Here is a 15,703-nt window from a genome sequence, read left to right on the forward strand (position 1 = left end):
TAAAACGTTTAATAAAGCTGTCATCCTAATCAGCTAATATTGCAAATAAAGTTAGTGGATCCTGTTGCAGAAAGAAAATCTTAGCAATGCTACAAAACCATCAAATTATGTTAATTTACTGAGCCTTACTGCACCTATGTAGCTGGATGCACTTATATTATATAGAACTGTTTGTTTCTGTTAATGAATTTTACTTGATGTATTTATTGATTTTAGCTTGTATACTTTATTACTAGAGTAACTTATTTGTTTATTTTAGTATCCTGAGATTATACGATCCATAATACCATTTTTAGGGATTACCATAAGGTTGTACAGTAGGTTTTTCTGCTATTGCGAAGTTGTTTTATTGGTATAATTTCATTTCATTCTGGGATATTAATGTTTAGAATGACAATAAAGATCACTGTCTCCTTGTAATTAACCCTTTCACGCATAGTGGTCACTACAGTGGGCAGTTATTTTACAGCTGTTCTCTTGTATATTCATGGGTTTTGTTGTTTTAGTTTCATATCAGCTAACACAGTGGACGCTTCTGCATCATCCCATACAATGCAATTCATACCGTTACTCTAACATTTGCTGTTCTTGATAAATCTGATCTGCAGTGACATGTTTTAGTGTAAAGCAATTGCTAATTGTTATTAGACTGTAATTAATGTTATTTTCTTTTTGTTAACTTTATTTTTTTGCATATTATCTTCATGAAGTGAATAATAACTAGTATTAAAGTATGTTAAAATGTGAGAAAACATCTGATTAGCAGCATTAAAAATGTTTTTATTATGTAGTATGTATGGTATTCCATATCACTTTCTGATATTAGGTTTTAAATACATGTTTCTGTGCTTCAAATATTAAATGCATGGTGTCTGGCTGAGTGGACATTTTTCTAACTCCTTAAAAAAACAAACAAATAAACAAAAACAAACTAAACTTGATCGCATTGCTTTTTCATGCCTAAAATGGACTAAAAACACTCTTGACTAGGGTTCTCATAATTTATGCATGAAAGGCTTAAATATGGAATAAAGTAAGAACATGATGCTTCATATGTAGAAAGTAATAATAGGTTTTAAGTAAAATCTATAAATGTGTGATGGTGTTAAAATACCTGCAGTGTTTTGTTAAGTCAGGGTGTTATAGTACACAGCATATCAATGTTGAGAGAGCTGGGAATGTACAGCGTGTAGTTATGCAAAAGCGTTATCGACAAGATAACACACAATAAAAACAGCCACAAACACGCGGACCATGAGGCCAGAGCGACCATGTCAAGTCCAGGACACAGTCTGGGTCAGGAAGTGGGTGGATAAAAGAGAGAGAGAGAAAGAGAGAGAGGCTTGAAGTGGGCTGTGGGAGGGTGTGTGGACGGATCTGCTTCCCTATTGGTTGAGAAGTGGCAGCAGAATTTAGAACCAGCAGAACAGCATGTGCTGCTTTCTAAAATACACAGACAGAAGAACATGTGCATTTAGCCACGTGTTCATGTCTCACAAAGCGTTCAGAGACACATAGATAAGTGCTGGACAGTGAAGGTGACATGGGCGGTTTAAGGCTGCTTGGTGTTTTCATCTCTGACCCCTCATTGGGCTGCGATGACGTCATGCCGCGTGAATTTAAATGTAGGGATATAGGGCGGCCTGGTGACCTGAGTGTATACATCTAACTGTGACGTCCAAGGTCCAAGTCCAAACACTGTCTGCTTTTTTACCCCTCACAAGACCTGGAGGGGTTATTGATGCTAGTCACATGACGCAAAAAAGTCCAAAGAACTTCAACATTAACCCAAAAAGACCCAAACATCCACTGGCAATTAAAATCATTTACTGATTTAAAAAGTTAAATCACTGTTGATCCACCAGTTCTACAGTGCATGCAAATGATTGGTGTAAAATGCAGTTTGTCATTTTTTTATGGTGCTTTGGGTGTCTAGAAAGGCGCTATATAAATCCAGTCCATTATTATTATTATTATTATTATTATTATTATTATTATTATTATTATTATTATTATTATTATTATTATCAGATATGACTCATTTGGACGTTCAGAGGTTCCGTAGTTACCGTGGAAACACTGTCATCTTCAACAACATTGATTCACCAGTAAAACTTATGGAGTTGGAACAATGACAGTGGATGGACACACTGGGTTTATGTTCAGTTAATTATATATTTTACTGAAAAAGTCACTTTTCTTGCATGTTCTCTGTTTTTAACATAAAAACCCACAACTTCGATTTGAGCTTTTATGAACATCTACATCAGGGGTCGGAAACCTTAAACCCTAAAAGAGCCATTTGGATCAGTTTCCCACAGAAAAGAAAACACTGGGAGCCACAAAACCCATATGACAACTAAAATGAAGATTACACTGCACATATAATTTTTTTTTTTACTTTTATGCTATGTATAAAAAAAACAAGTGTATTGCATTTATGAAATCAATGAAGTGCTGTAGAGAAAACCACATTTTACTTCTGCATGCAATAAAAACATTTTGAACTCTGAAAAAAAAAATAACACTGGGTTCAAATAAAATACTCAATGTCTATTTGAACAAGAACATCTTCATCATCAACTGTATCTTCAAGATCAGCTGTCCAGCATTTCAAACCAACACAAAATTAAACACGTTTTATTTTAATGCTACAAGATAAACTTCAATTTAGAATTACATTACTAAAATAAAACTAATTTAAATAAAATACTCATTATTCATGTTCACACAGCCACAGGGAGCCGCAGCAGAAGAATGAAAGGGCCACATGTGGCTCCGGAGCCGTGGGTTGACCACCCCTGATCTACATGATCAATAAATTAAATATAGGAAAATGTGATTTCCACTGAAGAATACAAAATACAAAGCATAAAATAAGAATAACTGTTGATAAATTGCATAAGACGGGTTAAAAATAGAGAGAAATTCATTTGGGAACTGACAAAAACGTGGCATTGGGTCTTCATGTGTTAACTTCAGCTCTGATTTATAAAACAAACAGAGGTCCGAATGTTCGATTCATCAGACTTGACTTTCCTGCTCTCAACAAACATTACCAACGTGACAAATCCTGAGTCAGTTAATCTTTCATTCTATGAGAAGATGTCAGTTCACCTGAGTACAACAACTCATGTCTGTGTTGTGTTTACCAACGCTTATCTGTCTGACAAAAACATACAACCCCACAGACTGTTTCTGGAACTTGGATGAATGTAATCAACCAACGTAAAGCAAATACACACTGTGGCATCCATGTAAAATCATACAGAGAAACTAAGAGGTGGTGCTGTTGCTGTATTTTCACCCTCAAAGACCTAAACAACCATCGCAGACCACAGCATCTACTGATCTAAAATGTTTAACAACAATCGAACCACTAATCCTATCAATACATACGAATAATTCAGGTAAAATGCAGTTTGTCGTCTTTTCACGGTCATCAGATGTGACCGATTTGGACGTTCAGAGGCTTTGTATTGAACGTGAATATACTGTCATCTTCAACACTGAGCGGACAGAACCACAGTGACAGTTAATTTTGCATTTTTACTGTTGCCATCTTTGCTCTTTGGAGTCACACATGATCATATTTGGACAAGGGGGGCGGAGTTGTGGGTGCATGAGTGGTCATGGCTGAGTCAATGTTAAACATTAGTTACTCATTGACTCATTCATCCTGTAAATCACTTAAAACTAATAAATGGTTTTTGACATGAGGGTCATTTCTGCATATTGTATCAGTTATTTATATTCCAGACACAGATATTAAATACCTTATTTTAAATGTAAGATAGAGAGAAGAGAATACAAATATTGCTATTACTGGTTGCACCAAATGCTATTTCATAAAATGGACATAATATAATCACCAACAATGCTTTGAATTTTTTAACAAAATGATCAAAAAGCTTTGGTTTATCATGTCACATATAAGTGATTTCAAAGTATTTTTCCAAACTGAACTCGTGAATGACCAGTTGTTTCATATGATATTTTGACATTAAATAACAAAAAAACTATATAATTAAATGAGACTGAACTTGCTGATGTAGACCCACTTTTAAACAAGTTGAGGCCAATCCATATATAGGAGAGGCATAACTACAGTATATACAGCGTCTTTTTTTTAATTTTTATTTTTTTACTTCATTTAAAACTTCTTTGCTGGAAAAATATGCAACTGAAACAGTTTCATCAGTAATAATGAAATCCAGAGTCTGAATTTCATCAGACGTCTTTGGCATCCGGGAGGAGGTTGAAGTTGAGCTGCTTCTTTGTCTTGAAAACCATCTGTTGTGGTAGTTAGGATCTATATTTATGATGCCTTAAAGACATCTCCCTGAAGACGTATTCCAGGCATGTCTAAATGGGTGGACACTCGGGACAGCCCCATAGCACGATGACGGGATTAAATATCTGATGTGAACTACGGAAGATCCTCAAGACAAGCTGGAGGTTGACGCATGACTGCTCTCCTGTACTTAGTGGTGTAGTGGTGGTTGGAAAAATGAACCTTATAAATCACATGACATATTTTGGTCTTGGTTCAGGTGGTCTTAACTATAACACTACTACATATTACATATTACATACTACACGCATATATAATGGATACTATATTGTATATGTGCAATATGTGATGTTTTTGGTTTACCTGAAAAATCTGCGTGAAATCATTTGAAATTGATTTGATATATCAGACTTTTCTTACTTTGCATGTTTCAGACAACAATGGTCTGCTTTTTTTTTTTTTTTTGCTGAAAATGATCATTTGCACGAAAATAAATATAAAGACCCAAACATCCATCACCGACCAAAAGCATCTACTGATCTAATCTGTTTAATACCTGTTGATCCACAAATCCTATTAATCCAGGCAAAAAAAAATTGGTGTAAAACACAGTTTGTCATTTTTTCATGGTCATCAGATATGACCCATTTGGACTTTCAGAGGCTCCGTAGGGAATGTGGAAACACCGTCATCTTCTACAACACTGATTCACCAGTAAAACCCATGGAGTTGGATCAATGACAGTGGATAGAAATGCTTGAATTATGTCCAGTTAATAATATATTTTACTGAAAAAGTCACTTTTTCTGTAGTTTTCTCTGTTTTTGATATGATAACCCTCAACTTTGATATGTGCTTTTATGAACATCTACATAATCAGTAAAGTAAATACAGGAAAATACCTGATTTATACTGATAAAATGCAAAATACAGAAGATAAAAGTATAATAAATGGTGATAAATCACTTAAGAAAGGTTAATTATAGAGAAAATTTCATTTGGGAACTGACACAAAAGTAGCGCTGGGTCTTTCTGGGTAAAGAACGAATTCCTCTGTAGTAGGTAACTATGCTAACTGTAACCTACCATTCTACCAAAGAAGAACAAGATGACAGTGATGCATTATGGGACGCAGCATATTGCACAGATAGTTCAAGAACCTACTGCAAACAAGTACTACATGGTACTTCCACTGCCACATGACAAATGACAACAGCTCTGTATTATTGACCGTCACCAGCAGCGATGAGACATCACTTCATCTACTTTTCATCTAGTTTCTATTCTGTGTTTGTTTGTGTGAGAGTTGGAATCATACGGTGAGGGATGTGAAGGTCAGGCAGATTCCTCCAAAGCCATTGAAGGCGACGGCGAAGAAGATGAGGACAGACAACACTGATGGAACATGGAAATCAGAAGTTAGTATATTAAGCTACAATGGAACTAACCAAGAAGTCATTTTTACAACAAAGCTTTTACATCCACTTCTTCCTTTGCAGTTTGATTTTTTTTATTCCTCTTTACGATAAGTATATAAGACAAAATAATAGAAAAGCTATAGTGATGATGATGATAATGGGATAAATAGAGTCTGTTCTAGTGATGAAGACGAAGATGATATGGATTTGGTCATGCATAAGTATAAATTGTTATCTTACCTTCTGGGTCGTATGCTGCAGCGGCTATCATCGCACAGGAAGCAGCAAAACAAGCGCTGGAATATGCACAAAAACAAACCTTCAGAACACATAGTGGTTTTCATCTCATAGGCTGAACATACAGGGCGTCCATAAAGTCTATTTACAATTTAACAATCTGATCACAAAAGCAAATCTCTAGAAATTATTATAAAATGAAAGTAGTAGATATTGAAGTTTTTTGGGTTTTTTTTGCCTCATTTAATCCACCTCTATATGGGACCATTAGTTGGATGAAGCACATCCAGACAGTACTGGATTTGTTTCCATGTTGGCTGTATCATTGCCTCGTCAGTAGTGTCAAAGGTACACAGTAAAAAATGCAGTGTCAATATTTCAGAGTCAAGCTATTTTAACCTAGATAGAGTATTTATAGCTCTATGGAAAGTAATATCAGCACACCAATATAGGCACAGGGTGCAAACTAATGTTAAACTAACTAATGTTAAAAATAACACTGCAGCGAAATAAATATTAAAACATTATAGTCATTTTTAACCCTTTCATGCATAGTGTCACTACAGTGGACAGTTACTCTACAGCTGTTCTCTTGTATATTCATGGGTTTTGTTTTAGTTCCATATCAACCAACACAGTGGACACTTATGCATCATCTCATAAACTGCAATTCATACCGTTATTGTAACTTTGCTGTTCTTGATTGTTTCTTGAGTGGAAATCAACTGTTAATGTTAATTTTTTGCATATTATCTCCATGAAGTGAGTAATAACTAGTATTAGAATATTTTAAAATGTGAGAAAACATCAGATTAGCTGCATTAAACATGGTTTCATTTCACTGTTTTCATATCACTTTATGATATTGGGTTTTAAATACATGTTTCTTTGCTTCAAGAATAAAATTCATGGTGTAGCTGAGTGGGCATTTTTGTAACTCCATGAAAAACAGGTTGATTAAAAAAAAAAAAAAAAAAAAATCAATCACATTGTTTTTTTTTTTTTTTCATGCCTAAAGAGGAATAAAAACACTCAGGAAAAAAAATATCTTGATTAAGGTTCTCATAATTCATGCATGAAAGGGTTAAACTAGCTTTGGAGTAAAAATAACTCTATGAAGTGTAATCACATTACTCTCAACAGCGTGAAAACACCACAGTGTTAAATATTTTTTTCCACATTTCATTGTCATTTTCGACACTGAATTGAATAGAATTAACACTGAAAATTTACTGTAATACTCTAAGGGTTAAACTGACACTCTGTTTTTACGGTGTATCATTGATCTTTGTCTTCAGGTCGTTGATGTCCCATGTCTTTGTTCCATACATGATATCTTTAATATAACCCCTTAGAAAGAAATCCAGGGCAGTGATATCTAGTGAACGAGGTGTCCAGGGAATTGAACCATCCTTTCCGATCCACCAGTGTGTAAATGTTTGATTTAGAACCCACCAACATGCAAAACCCAATGTGGCGGTGCACCGTCTACCTGGAAAATGATGGTTGGCTGAAGGTCATCCAGTTGTGGTGAAACATATTCAGTCAAAAGGTCAAAGATCAACTTTTGCAGTAATTGGTCTCTCATTAAAGAAAAATGGACCAATGATTTGATTGCACATGATCCAACAATGTGATTGTGATGGCCGTGCCCACAGCCACACAAAAGGTTGCAGCAGCCACACTCAAACACCACCACATGTTGGGTTATGTTGAGCCGCAGTCACTTAGTATACATACATACAACACTCTGTTTTTTGGTTACCTCTGCCAAGGAGGTTATGTTTTTGCCAGGGTTTGTTTGTCTGTTTGTTTGTCTGTCCGTTAGTGTGCAACATAACTCAAAAAGTTATGGACAGATTTTGATGAAATTTTCAGGGTTTGTTGGAAATGGGATAAGGAAGAAATGATTAACTTTTGGGGGTGATCGGGGGTGGGGGGGGGCCCACTGATCAGCCTTGGCGGAGGTCTGCGCTCTTCGAGTGCTTCTAGTTTAAAACTGATTTATTAGCACTTCAATAATACACTGTCACTAGATGGAACATGCACATTTAGTTTACATTGTTTGTCATTTTGCTATTAATTAATTTTTCTTTTCTTTGAGTTACCTGGCTGCTGGATGGCAAATCCTGCTACAGACAAAAGATGGGGCTGAGGGCGGAGCAGGATTTTATGGTGAAGTCCCTCCCATGGACCAGACCAAGAGCATGTACATCAGAGGGGGGATTAGGGTTTCTTTGTGTTAGTTTTAGTTTATGTCTATTTCCTTCCCCCTGTGTGTTAACTGTGGTTTGCTCTTTTGGTGTATATACTGCCCCAGCCTCAGTCTGGTGGGTCTGTTAGTTGAGTTGATGTCTAGTCTTGTTGGTATTTTTCTTCAGTAGAGTTATATTTTGTTGACCTCTTTTAAGGGCCCTATAACTCCCTTTTCAGTTGTCTGTTTTGTCAAGATTTTTTTCTGGGAACTAAATCCCTTTTTCCAGAACTTTAAACCTGTGTTTTGCGCTTTGACTGCTTGGTCCATGACAGTGATTAAAAACTCTGACAACCACTGAGTACATAGAACAAATCTGATGAACATATCTCATCAGTTGCTTTTGTTATAAATGTTTTAAATTGTAAAGAGACTTTGTGGACACCCTGTATTTTTAACCCCGTACCTGCCGATGAGCCTCAGAGGCCGTGGTCCGAATCGGTCCATGAGGATCCCCAGCGGTAAAGTGGCGGCACTGAGGAGGAAGGATCCGATGGTGAAGCCCAGGTTCAGCATCTCCTCCTGCTCCACACAACTCGGCCACCGTTCGCTGTGTGAGGAGGAGGCGTTGGTCTCATTCTCTGATTGGGATCAGAGGAAATAAAGCTGTTACAATGAAGGATGAAACATGGAGGGACGAAGGGTGAAGACAAGCCTCCAATCAGGTGGAAGATTTCTAGCCAGGCCAGCCATCCGTCTTTCTATCTGGAATTACTGGAATCTAGTTTTTTTTTTTTTATTTCTTTTCATCTTGCTGGCATCTTTTACACCATTTTCACTTCATATATCTGTCTTTTTTGTGTCATGCTTCATCATTTTTTTTCACTACATTTATACTAGAAAAATATAGCATCTTGTTACATCTTTTATGTCATTTTCACTTTGTTATGAAATTTTTACATAATTTCCATCCTATTTCTGAATGTACAGACTCTCACCGTGAATGTACTGTAGGTAAGCAAGAAAGTCAATAAATGTGCCCATTTTTGAGGTGCTTTTATTGCTATCATCATTCTAAAGATCAATTCAGCCATTGGAGATTAAAAAGCAAATACTTTATTTTTTTTTTTTTAATACCGTATATATTGTTCCTTTAACAGAATGAATATGTCAAATACATATTATAAACGTAGCTTTCTTTCTTTTTAGATTTAGTCCGTGTATTTGTCCTCATAACATACTGAAAAAATGATATCTGAGGAAATGCCTAAATGGATTTTCTTGAAATTTGCACAACCATTCACTCAAAATGGAAACTGATTGGGTTTCAGTTACCATACAGGGGTTGGACAAAATAATGGAAACACCTTAAAAAGTCAACAAAATATAATTTAATATGGTGTAGGTCCGCCGTTTGCGGCAATTACAGCCTCAATTCTCCGAGGTATTGATTCATACAACTTGTGAGTTGTTTCCAAAGGAATTTTAAGCCATTCTTCAGTTAGAATACCCTCCAACTCTTTTAGAGACGATGGCGGTGGAAATCGACGTCTTACTTGAATCTCTAAAACTGACCATAAATGCTCAATAATGTTGAGGTCTGGGGACTGTGCCGGCCATACAAGATGCTCAACTTCATTAGAATGTTCCTCATGCCATTCTTTAACAATTGTAGCTGTATGGACTGGGGCATTATCATCTTGAGGTGAAGGTGTTTCCATTATTTTGTCCAACCCCTGTAGGTCAAAGGGCACTGCGACTTTAAAAAACATGTTTTTGAGCATAAGATCTCAGATTCTGATGCATTTGATTGAATATAATATTTTTAAGGTGTATTTTTAGCCATTTTGTCAGTCCAAACCTATGTGTGTTGTAATATAGCATCTGATTCTTTATTTTTTCCCTCATTATATCACACTTTAACATGACAGCAACAGACACAGGTCATAGAAGAGATTGTGATAGGTTGGTGTAGATGAGGAGTGGGATTGTTGCCGATGATCAACAATAAGAACAAGGTTAAATGATGCCTTACTGAAGCAGAGGTGGGAGTAGAAGCCTTCGTTCTTTAGCATGATGAGCAGCGAGGCCCAACCCAGCAGAACAGCGGAGAACAGGAGGTTCTCAATGATGGCGGTGATGGCCATCCACCACCGCCGCCGGTACGCCTGAGCCAAGGTGGGAGCCATGACGGCTGCAAACACAGACAAAAGGGAAGAAGCATTACGCTGCTCTGTTTGTAAAAACAAAACAAAACAAAAAAAACATGCGGAGGATCGTGGACAAGTTCAGCAACAACACGACTCTAAGATTTAGGGATGAACTGATTTATAAAAGACAAAACAAGACAAAAATTAAACAAAAACAAAATGGAGGATAAAATTTGAGGTGAAAGTGAAAACAAGATTAAAATGAAACAAAAGCAAGACCAAAATGAGACAAAAAAAAGTCGACAAAAAGAAGAAAAAATGAGAAAACATGACAAATATAAACAAAACAAACAAAAAAACAGGATATAAAATGATATAAATAGAACCCCCCCCCAACAACCCCCCCCCACCTCTGTCAGTATCAATAGTTATGATTAGAACATCAAATCATTATTTCTTTTATGTTTAAAGCCTTGGTTTTAATCCTGAGTCAAACTTGGAGACCTGTCTTAAATTATACTGAATCCTTGACGTCTCTGTCTGATTTTATTTATTTTTACTAATTTCTAAATTCAGTTTTATTTTATTTCCTTATTTATTTACCAATATGCTGTCTGTTCCTAAATGTTTTCTGTATTTGTAGATCCACTGTGATCTGTAAGTTATAATGTACATGTAATTCATTGTCATTCATAAACTGTGGATGAGGAAAGTAAATCCAAATATTCCATTCATCTGGAGCTCAGAAAATAAAACCGTAAAATACTCTATGGTGGTATATAAATGCACATTACATCACTTTGGATCCTGCCAAGAAACCTGGAGGGAGAGGAAGTATTAATGAGATGATGGGTAACTGAGACAACGAAGGCGGAGTTTGACCCTGTTTGACCTCTGAGCAGGGATCGAATGGCCCGAGCTCTGAAATAGTCCGGTTGTTCTACAAATCAAAGAACGAGTGTCCTGGTCAGCCAGAGGGGCTCCGTGGTAAATATTTGGAAAAGGTCTGAAATGTAAATGTAGCGGGTGAGGGTGTTGGAGCTGCTTCAGCAAACTGAGTCACCACATGGTAACACGCCGAGAATCTGTAGATGACAGAAATAGAAAGAGTCACCCTTCTGTGACAACATGGGTTTGTTTTACTGAAGGACAGAATCAGAGTCACTGCACACACCAATGTCTCCGTCTGCACTGGACATTCATTCAATCAACATGTCTGTCATCCACCTGTATAAGATATTCATAGTATTTAACCCATAAAGACCCAGTGCTACTTTTGTGGTACTTCCCAAATGATTTTTTCCACTATATTTAACATTTCTTGAGGGAAAAGTCATCATTTATTCTGAAATAATCCTTGTATTTTGCATTTTACCGGTGCAAATCAGGTATTTTCAAATATTTAATTTGCTGATCATGTAGATGTTCATAAAAGCTCAGATTAAACTTGAGGATTATTATACCAAAAAACAGAAAAAAATGAAGAAAAAGTGACTTTTTTGGAAAATATCACCTTAACTGAACATAAAACAAGTGTCTAAGATGGCTGTTATTTATCAAACGCCACGGGTTTTACCAGAGAATCAGTGTTGTAGAAGATGAATGTGTTTCCATGGTAACTACGGAGCCTCTGAACGTCCAAATGGGTCATATGTGATGACCATAAAAAGATGACAAACTGTATTTTACACCAATTATTTACATGTATTGATAGGATTAGTGGATTAACAGATATTATACATTTTAGATCAGTAGAAGGTTTTCTTCGCTAGTGGATGTTTGGGTCTTTATGGGTTAATTATATAGACCAAGGGTGTTAAACTCATTGTATAGCCATATATGGTCACAAATGGGCCAGACCAGTAAAATAACAGTGAAAAAAGTAAAATTACATTTTAAAAATGGCTACATCTACAAAGTTTCTTTAAAAATCTGAAATAACATGAACAACCCGAAAAGTCTAAAGAAAAAGAAGTGTATTTAAAAAAACAAACAAACAATATTATGCCTGGCGATCCACTATCAATACATGTAAATAATTGGTGTAAAATACAGTTTGTCGTCTTTTCATGGTCGTCACGTATGACCCATTTGGACATTCAGAGGCTCCGTAGTTACTGTGGAAACACCGTTTATCTTCTACAACATCAATTCATCAGTAAAACCCATGGAGTTGGATCAACGACAGTGGATGGAAACACTGGGTTTATGTTCAGTTAATGATAGATTTGACTGAAAAACACAGTTTTTCTTCAGTTTTCTCTGTGTCTGATATAATAACCTTCAACTTTAATCTGATCTTTTCTGACCATCTACATTTTCAGTGAATTAAATGTAGGAAAAGACATGTTTTTTACTTACAAAAAACAAAACAGAAAATACAGGGGATGATATCATAATCAATGGTTATAAAACACTTAAGAAAGGTTAAATACAGAAAAAAAAATCATTTTTTGATTGCCACAAAAGTAGCACTGGGTCTTTATGGGTTAATCATGATATCAAATCATTATTTCTTTATGATTATTATTTCTCTTTATGATCTATGATCCAGGGTGAAAGTTAAAGAAACCAGGTGAACACAGACAAACACCATAATACAGAGCCATGGCCAAAAGTTAAGACAATAAATTAACTACAGGATTGTGGAATAGTGAATAATAAACCACTGTTCCTCTGAAAGTTGGATCAGGATAAACATTTTTAGTATATCAGTTTCTTTGGAATGAGCCTATAAATGGATCAAAGTGACCCATATTAAAATCAGTGTGTTTTTATACCACTTTTCCATTTTGTCATGCTAAAAACAATTACACTGGTCAACAACAAATTTACTGTTTAAGTTTTTTGAGCTGATTTAAGATAATTTTGGTGTGCTGAATCCAAAAATCACATTAATTTTGCTCAATCAGGTCAACTTTCTGAACTATGCTACATATTGGCTTTTTAACATTTTTGCTTACATTTATGGGCATTTTCACATCATATGATACAAAATTCTTTCATATTTCTTGCAATAAACAAATTCTGAAGATTTTACTTTTGCCAATTTATGATTAATGGTTTTTTTTAAAATATTACAGGTGAATGAAATGGCTTCGACTAGAAGATCTTGCAAAAATAAGCCTGACGTATTCTGCTACATCTGCGGTGAATACACCATTGTACCTAACAGGAATCAAGTGATCAAATGATTTTTTTTCTCTTAAAACCTATTTTGGGTGAGAACTATATAAAAAATCAACTGATAAAGTCACAAAAATGTAATCAATTTTGTGAGAAGATCAAATTTTTCAAAATCAAATTAGCAAAAAAACCTGACCTGATTGAGAAAAACAGATGTCATTTTTGGATTTAGCGGTGCCAAATGGTCCCAATTCAGTTGAAAAAACCTAGACAACTTGCAAAAAACATTTTTTTGCAACCTAGTGTTATACATATTATATTTTGGTTCACAAAAGAATGATTTCATGTTTGAGATTTTTTTTTTTTTTTTTACAATTTTAAGATGTTTTTAAACATATTTTGACATTTTGAAAAGCTAAATATATACAGGCTAATATGTAATATATAGTATATAACAGAAATGAAACAATGTCAACATCCATTTTGTGAGTGAGTTCTTTGGTTTTGCTGTTGAATCAATCACAGGTTCAGATGAAATTCCATTGAAAATGAAAGCGGATCGTTTTGACCCACCTATGGAATCTTAAGGTAGTGATAAAAAAACCCCTACAATTTCATGAAATCTATAAAAGGTATGTTAAAAATGTAAATGGCATGATGTCAATTATATGTTTTTTGAGGAATATTAAATAATAACAACTTTTAATTACAAAGATATTGCAAGAAAACAACCTATACTGGGTCATTTTTACCCACTTACGGATCTAAGGGTTAAAGTTACAGGTTGTTTGGCACGTTTAAAGTGAACAAATGGTAGCATACTGTTCTGAGATGAGCAAACAAACTGTGCAGATTAGACTCCGTGGGTTTTCTCTGTTTGTAATTCGAGTTCATGCTCTGACGAAACCCTGACGCCAACATAAATCTTTGCAGACACACACTCCTCCACAGCTCCACGTGTTCCAGTTACGGTGTTGGTATGTATATGGGCCATTTCAGAGTTGGGGGTACATTTGGTGTCTCGCAGATACACCCGTTGTATTTTTCTCCCCAGACAAATCTTTATTGAATCAGTTTTTAATAATTGAATCAAACTTTAACAAATAATAATGCTTTTTGTTTATTTTTGACAAAGTGTATACAGAAAATATTAGCCTAAGAAGTCCAACCTCATCCACAATTGACTGTCTTCAGCTCAGGATTCAGACATTGAACTTGAATTACAATGAAATAATTTAATATAATTTTCATTTTTTTGTGCTCACTCTAATAACATCAATAAAATCAGTTGCACCGAATATCTATTTTCATAATTATGTTTTGTGTCTGTCTCTACGTTCTGCTCAACTCTGTTATCACTGTTCTAAAACTCCATAAAAATCTCCATAGCATTCATATGAAAACATGAGACCTGCATATTGTGATGTTACTTCCTTTGGCAGAAAACATGTTGAAGGCACTAAGGTAGATCATTTTTCTTCTCCCATTGTTTTGTACAAAATGTTTAGGATACACCAATAGTAGATTAAATACTTGTCAACTCTGTTATTGTTAAATCATGGTGAATCAGTCATGAAACCTTTAGAAACCAATGATATGATAAAATCTATAAAAAATTTATTTTTAGACATGCCATGTGGTATCTCATTTTCATCAGCACATGGAGTTAAGGTCAAAAATGGAAGAAAATGTCAACTCTGTTATTTCAACTCTGTTAATGGTTTAATGATAACAGACACTTGACAATGACTTACAGAGTCAAATGCTTGTAATCTTATTTGAGTATTTTGAGGTATTTTACTTTTTTAATATACACACACATATATTCACAGTTATTATAGCTGCTGACTCATATACTATATATATATATATATATATATATATATATATATATATATATATATATATATATATATATATATATATATATATAAAGGGAACATCACTTTCCGATTTAACCCTTTCTTGCACTAATCATGAGAACCTTAGTTAAGATTTTTCTCTTGAGTGTTTTTATTCCTCCATAGGCATGAAAAAAAACAGTGATCAACTTGTTTTTTTTTTCATGGAGTTACAAAAATGTCCATGCATTTAATTTTTGAAGTAAACAAATGTGTTTAAAACCCGATATCAGAATTGATATTAAAACAATGAAATAAAATCTGACAGCTCACATTTTAATCTCACATTTTAACATATTCTAATGCTAATTATTACTCTTTTCATGGAGATAATATGCAAAAAAAAAAAAAAAAAAAAACCAGCTTTTTTTCCCCTAACAAAT

At 34.9% G+C, this 15,703-nt stretch overlaps 1 protein-coding gene across 2 annotated transcripts in view; it reads right to left on the minus strand.

The window, feature by feature from the left end:
* slc43a1b (solute carrier family 43 member 1b) overlaps positions 1 to 15,703 on the minus strand; it is a 45,159-nt gene that overhangs the window by 18,777 nt on the left and 10,679 nt on the right. For both annotated transcript variants that reach the window (XM_030134472.1, XM_030134390.1), the window contains exons 2-5: positions 10,179 to 10,337; positions 8,610 to 8,784; positions 5,953 to 6,008; positions 5,613 to 5,689 (exon numbers count right to left, since the gene is read on the minus strand). In XM_030134472.1, the coding sequence (XP_029990332.1) occupies positions 5,613 to 5,689; positions 5,953 to 6,008; positions 8,610 to 8,784; positions 10,179 to 10,332 (462 nt within the window). In that variant the 5' untranslated portion in view covers positions 10,333 to 10,337. The remainder of the gene's footprint in view (positions 1 to 5,612; positions 5,690 to 5,952; positions 6,009 to 8,609; positions 8,785 to 10,178; positions 10,338 to 15,703) is intronic.

This window comes from Sphaeramia orbicularis, chromosome 1 (genome assembly GCF_902148855.1).
Source record: "Sphaeramia orbicularis chromosome 1, fSphaOr1.1, whole genome shotgun sequence".
In the NCBI taxonomy this organism is placed as follows: domain Eukaryota; kingdom Metazoa; phylum Chordata; class Actinopteri; order Kurtiformes; family Apogonidae; genus Sphaeramia; species Sphaeramia orbicularis.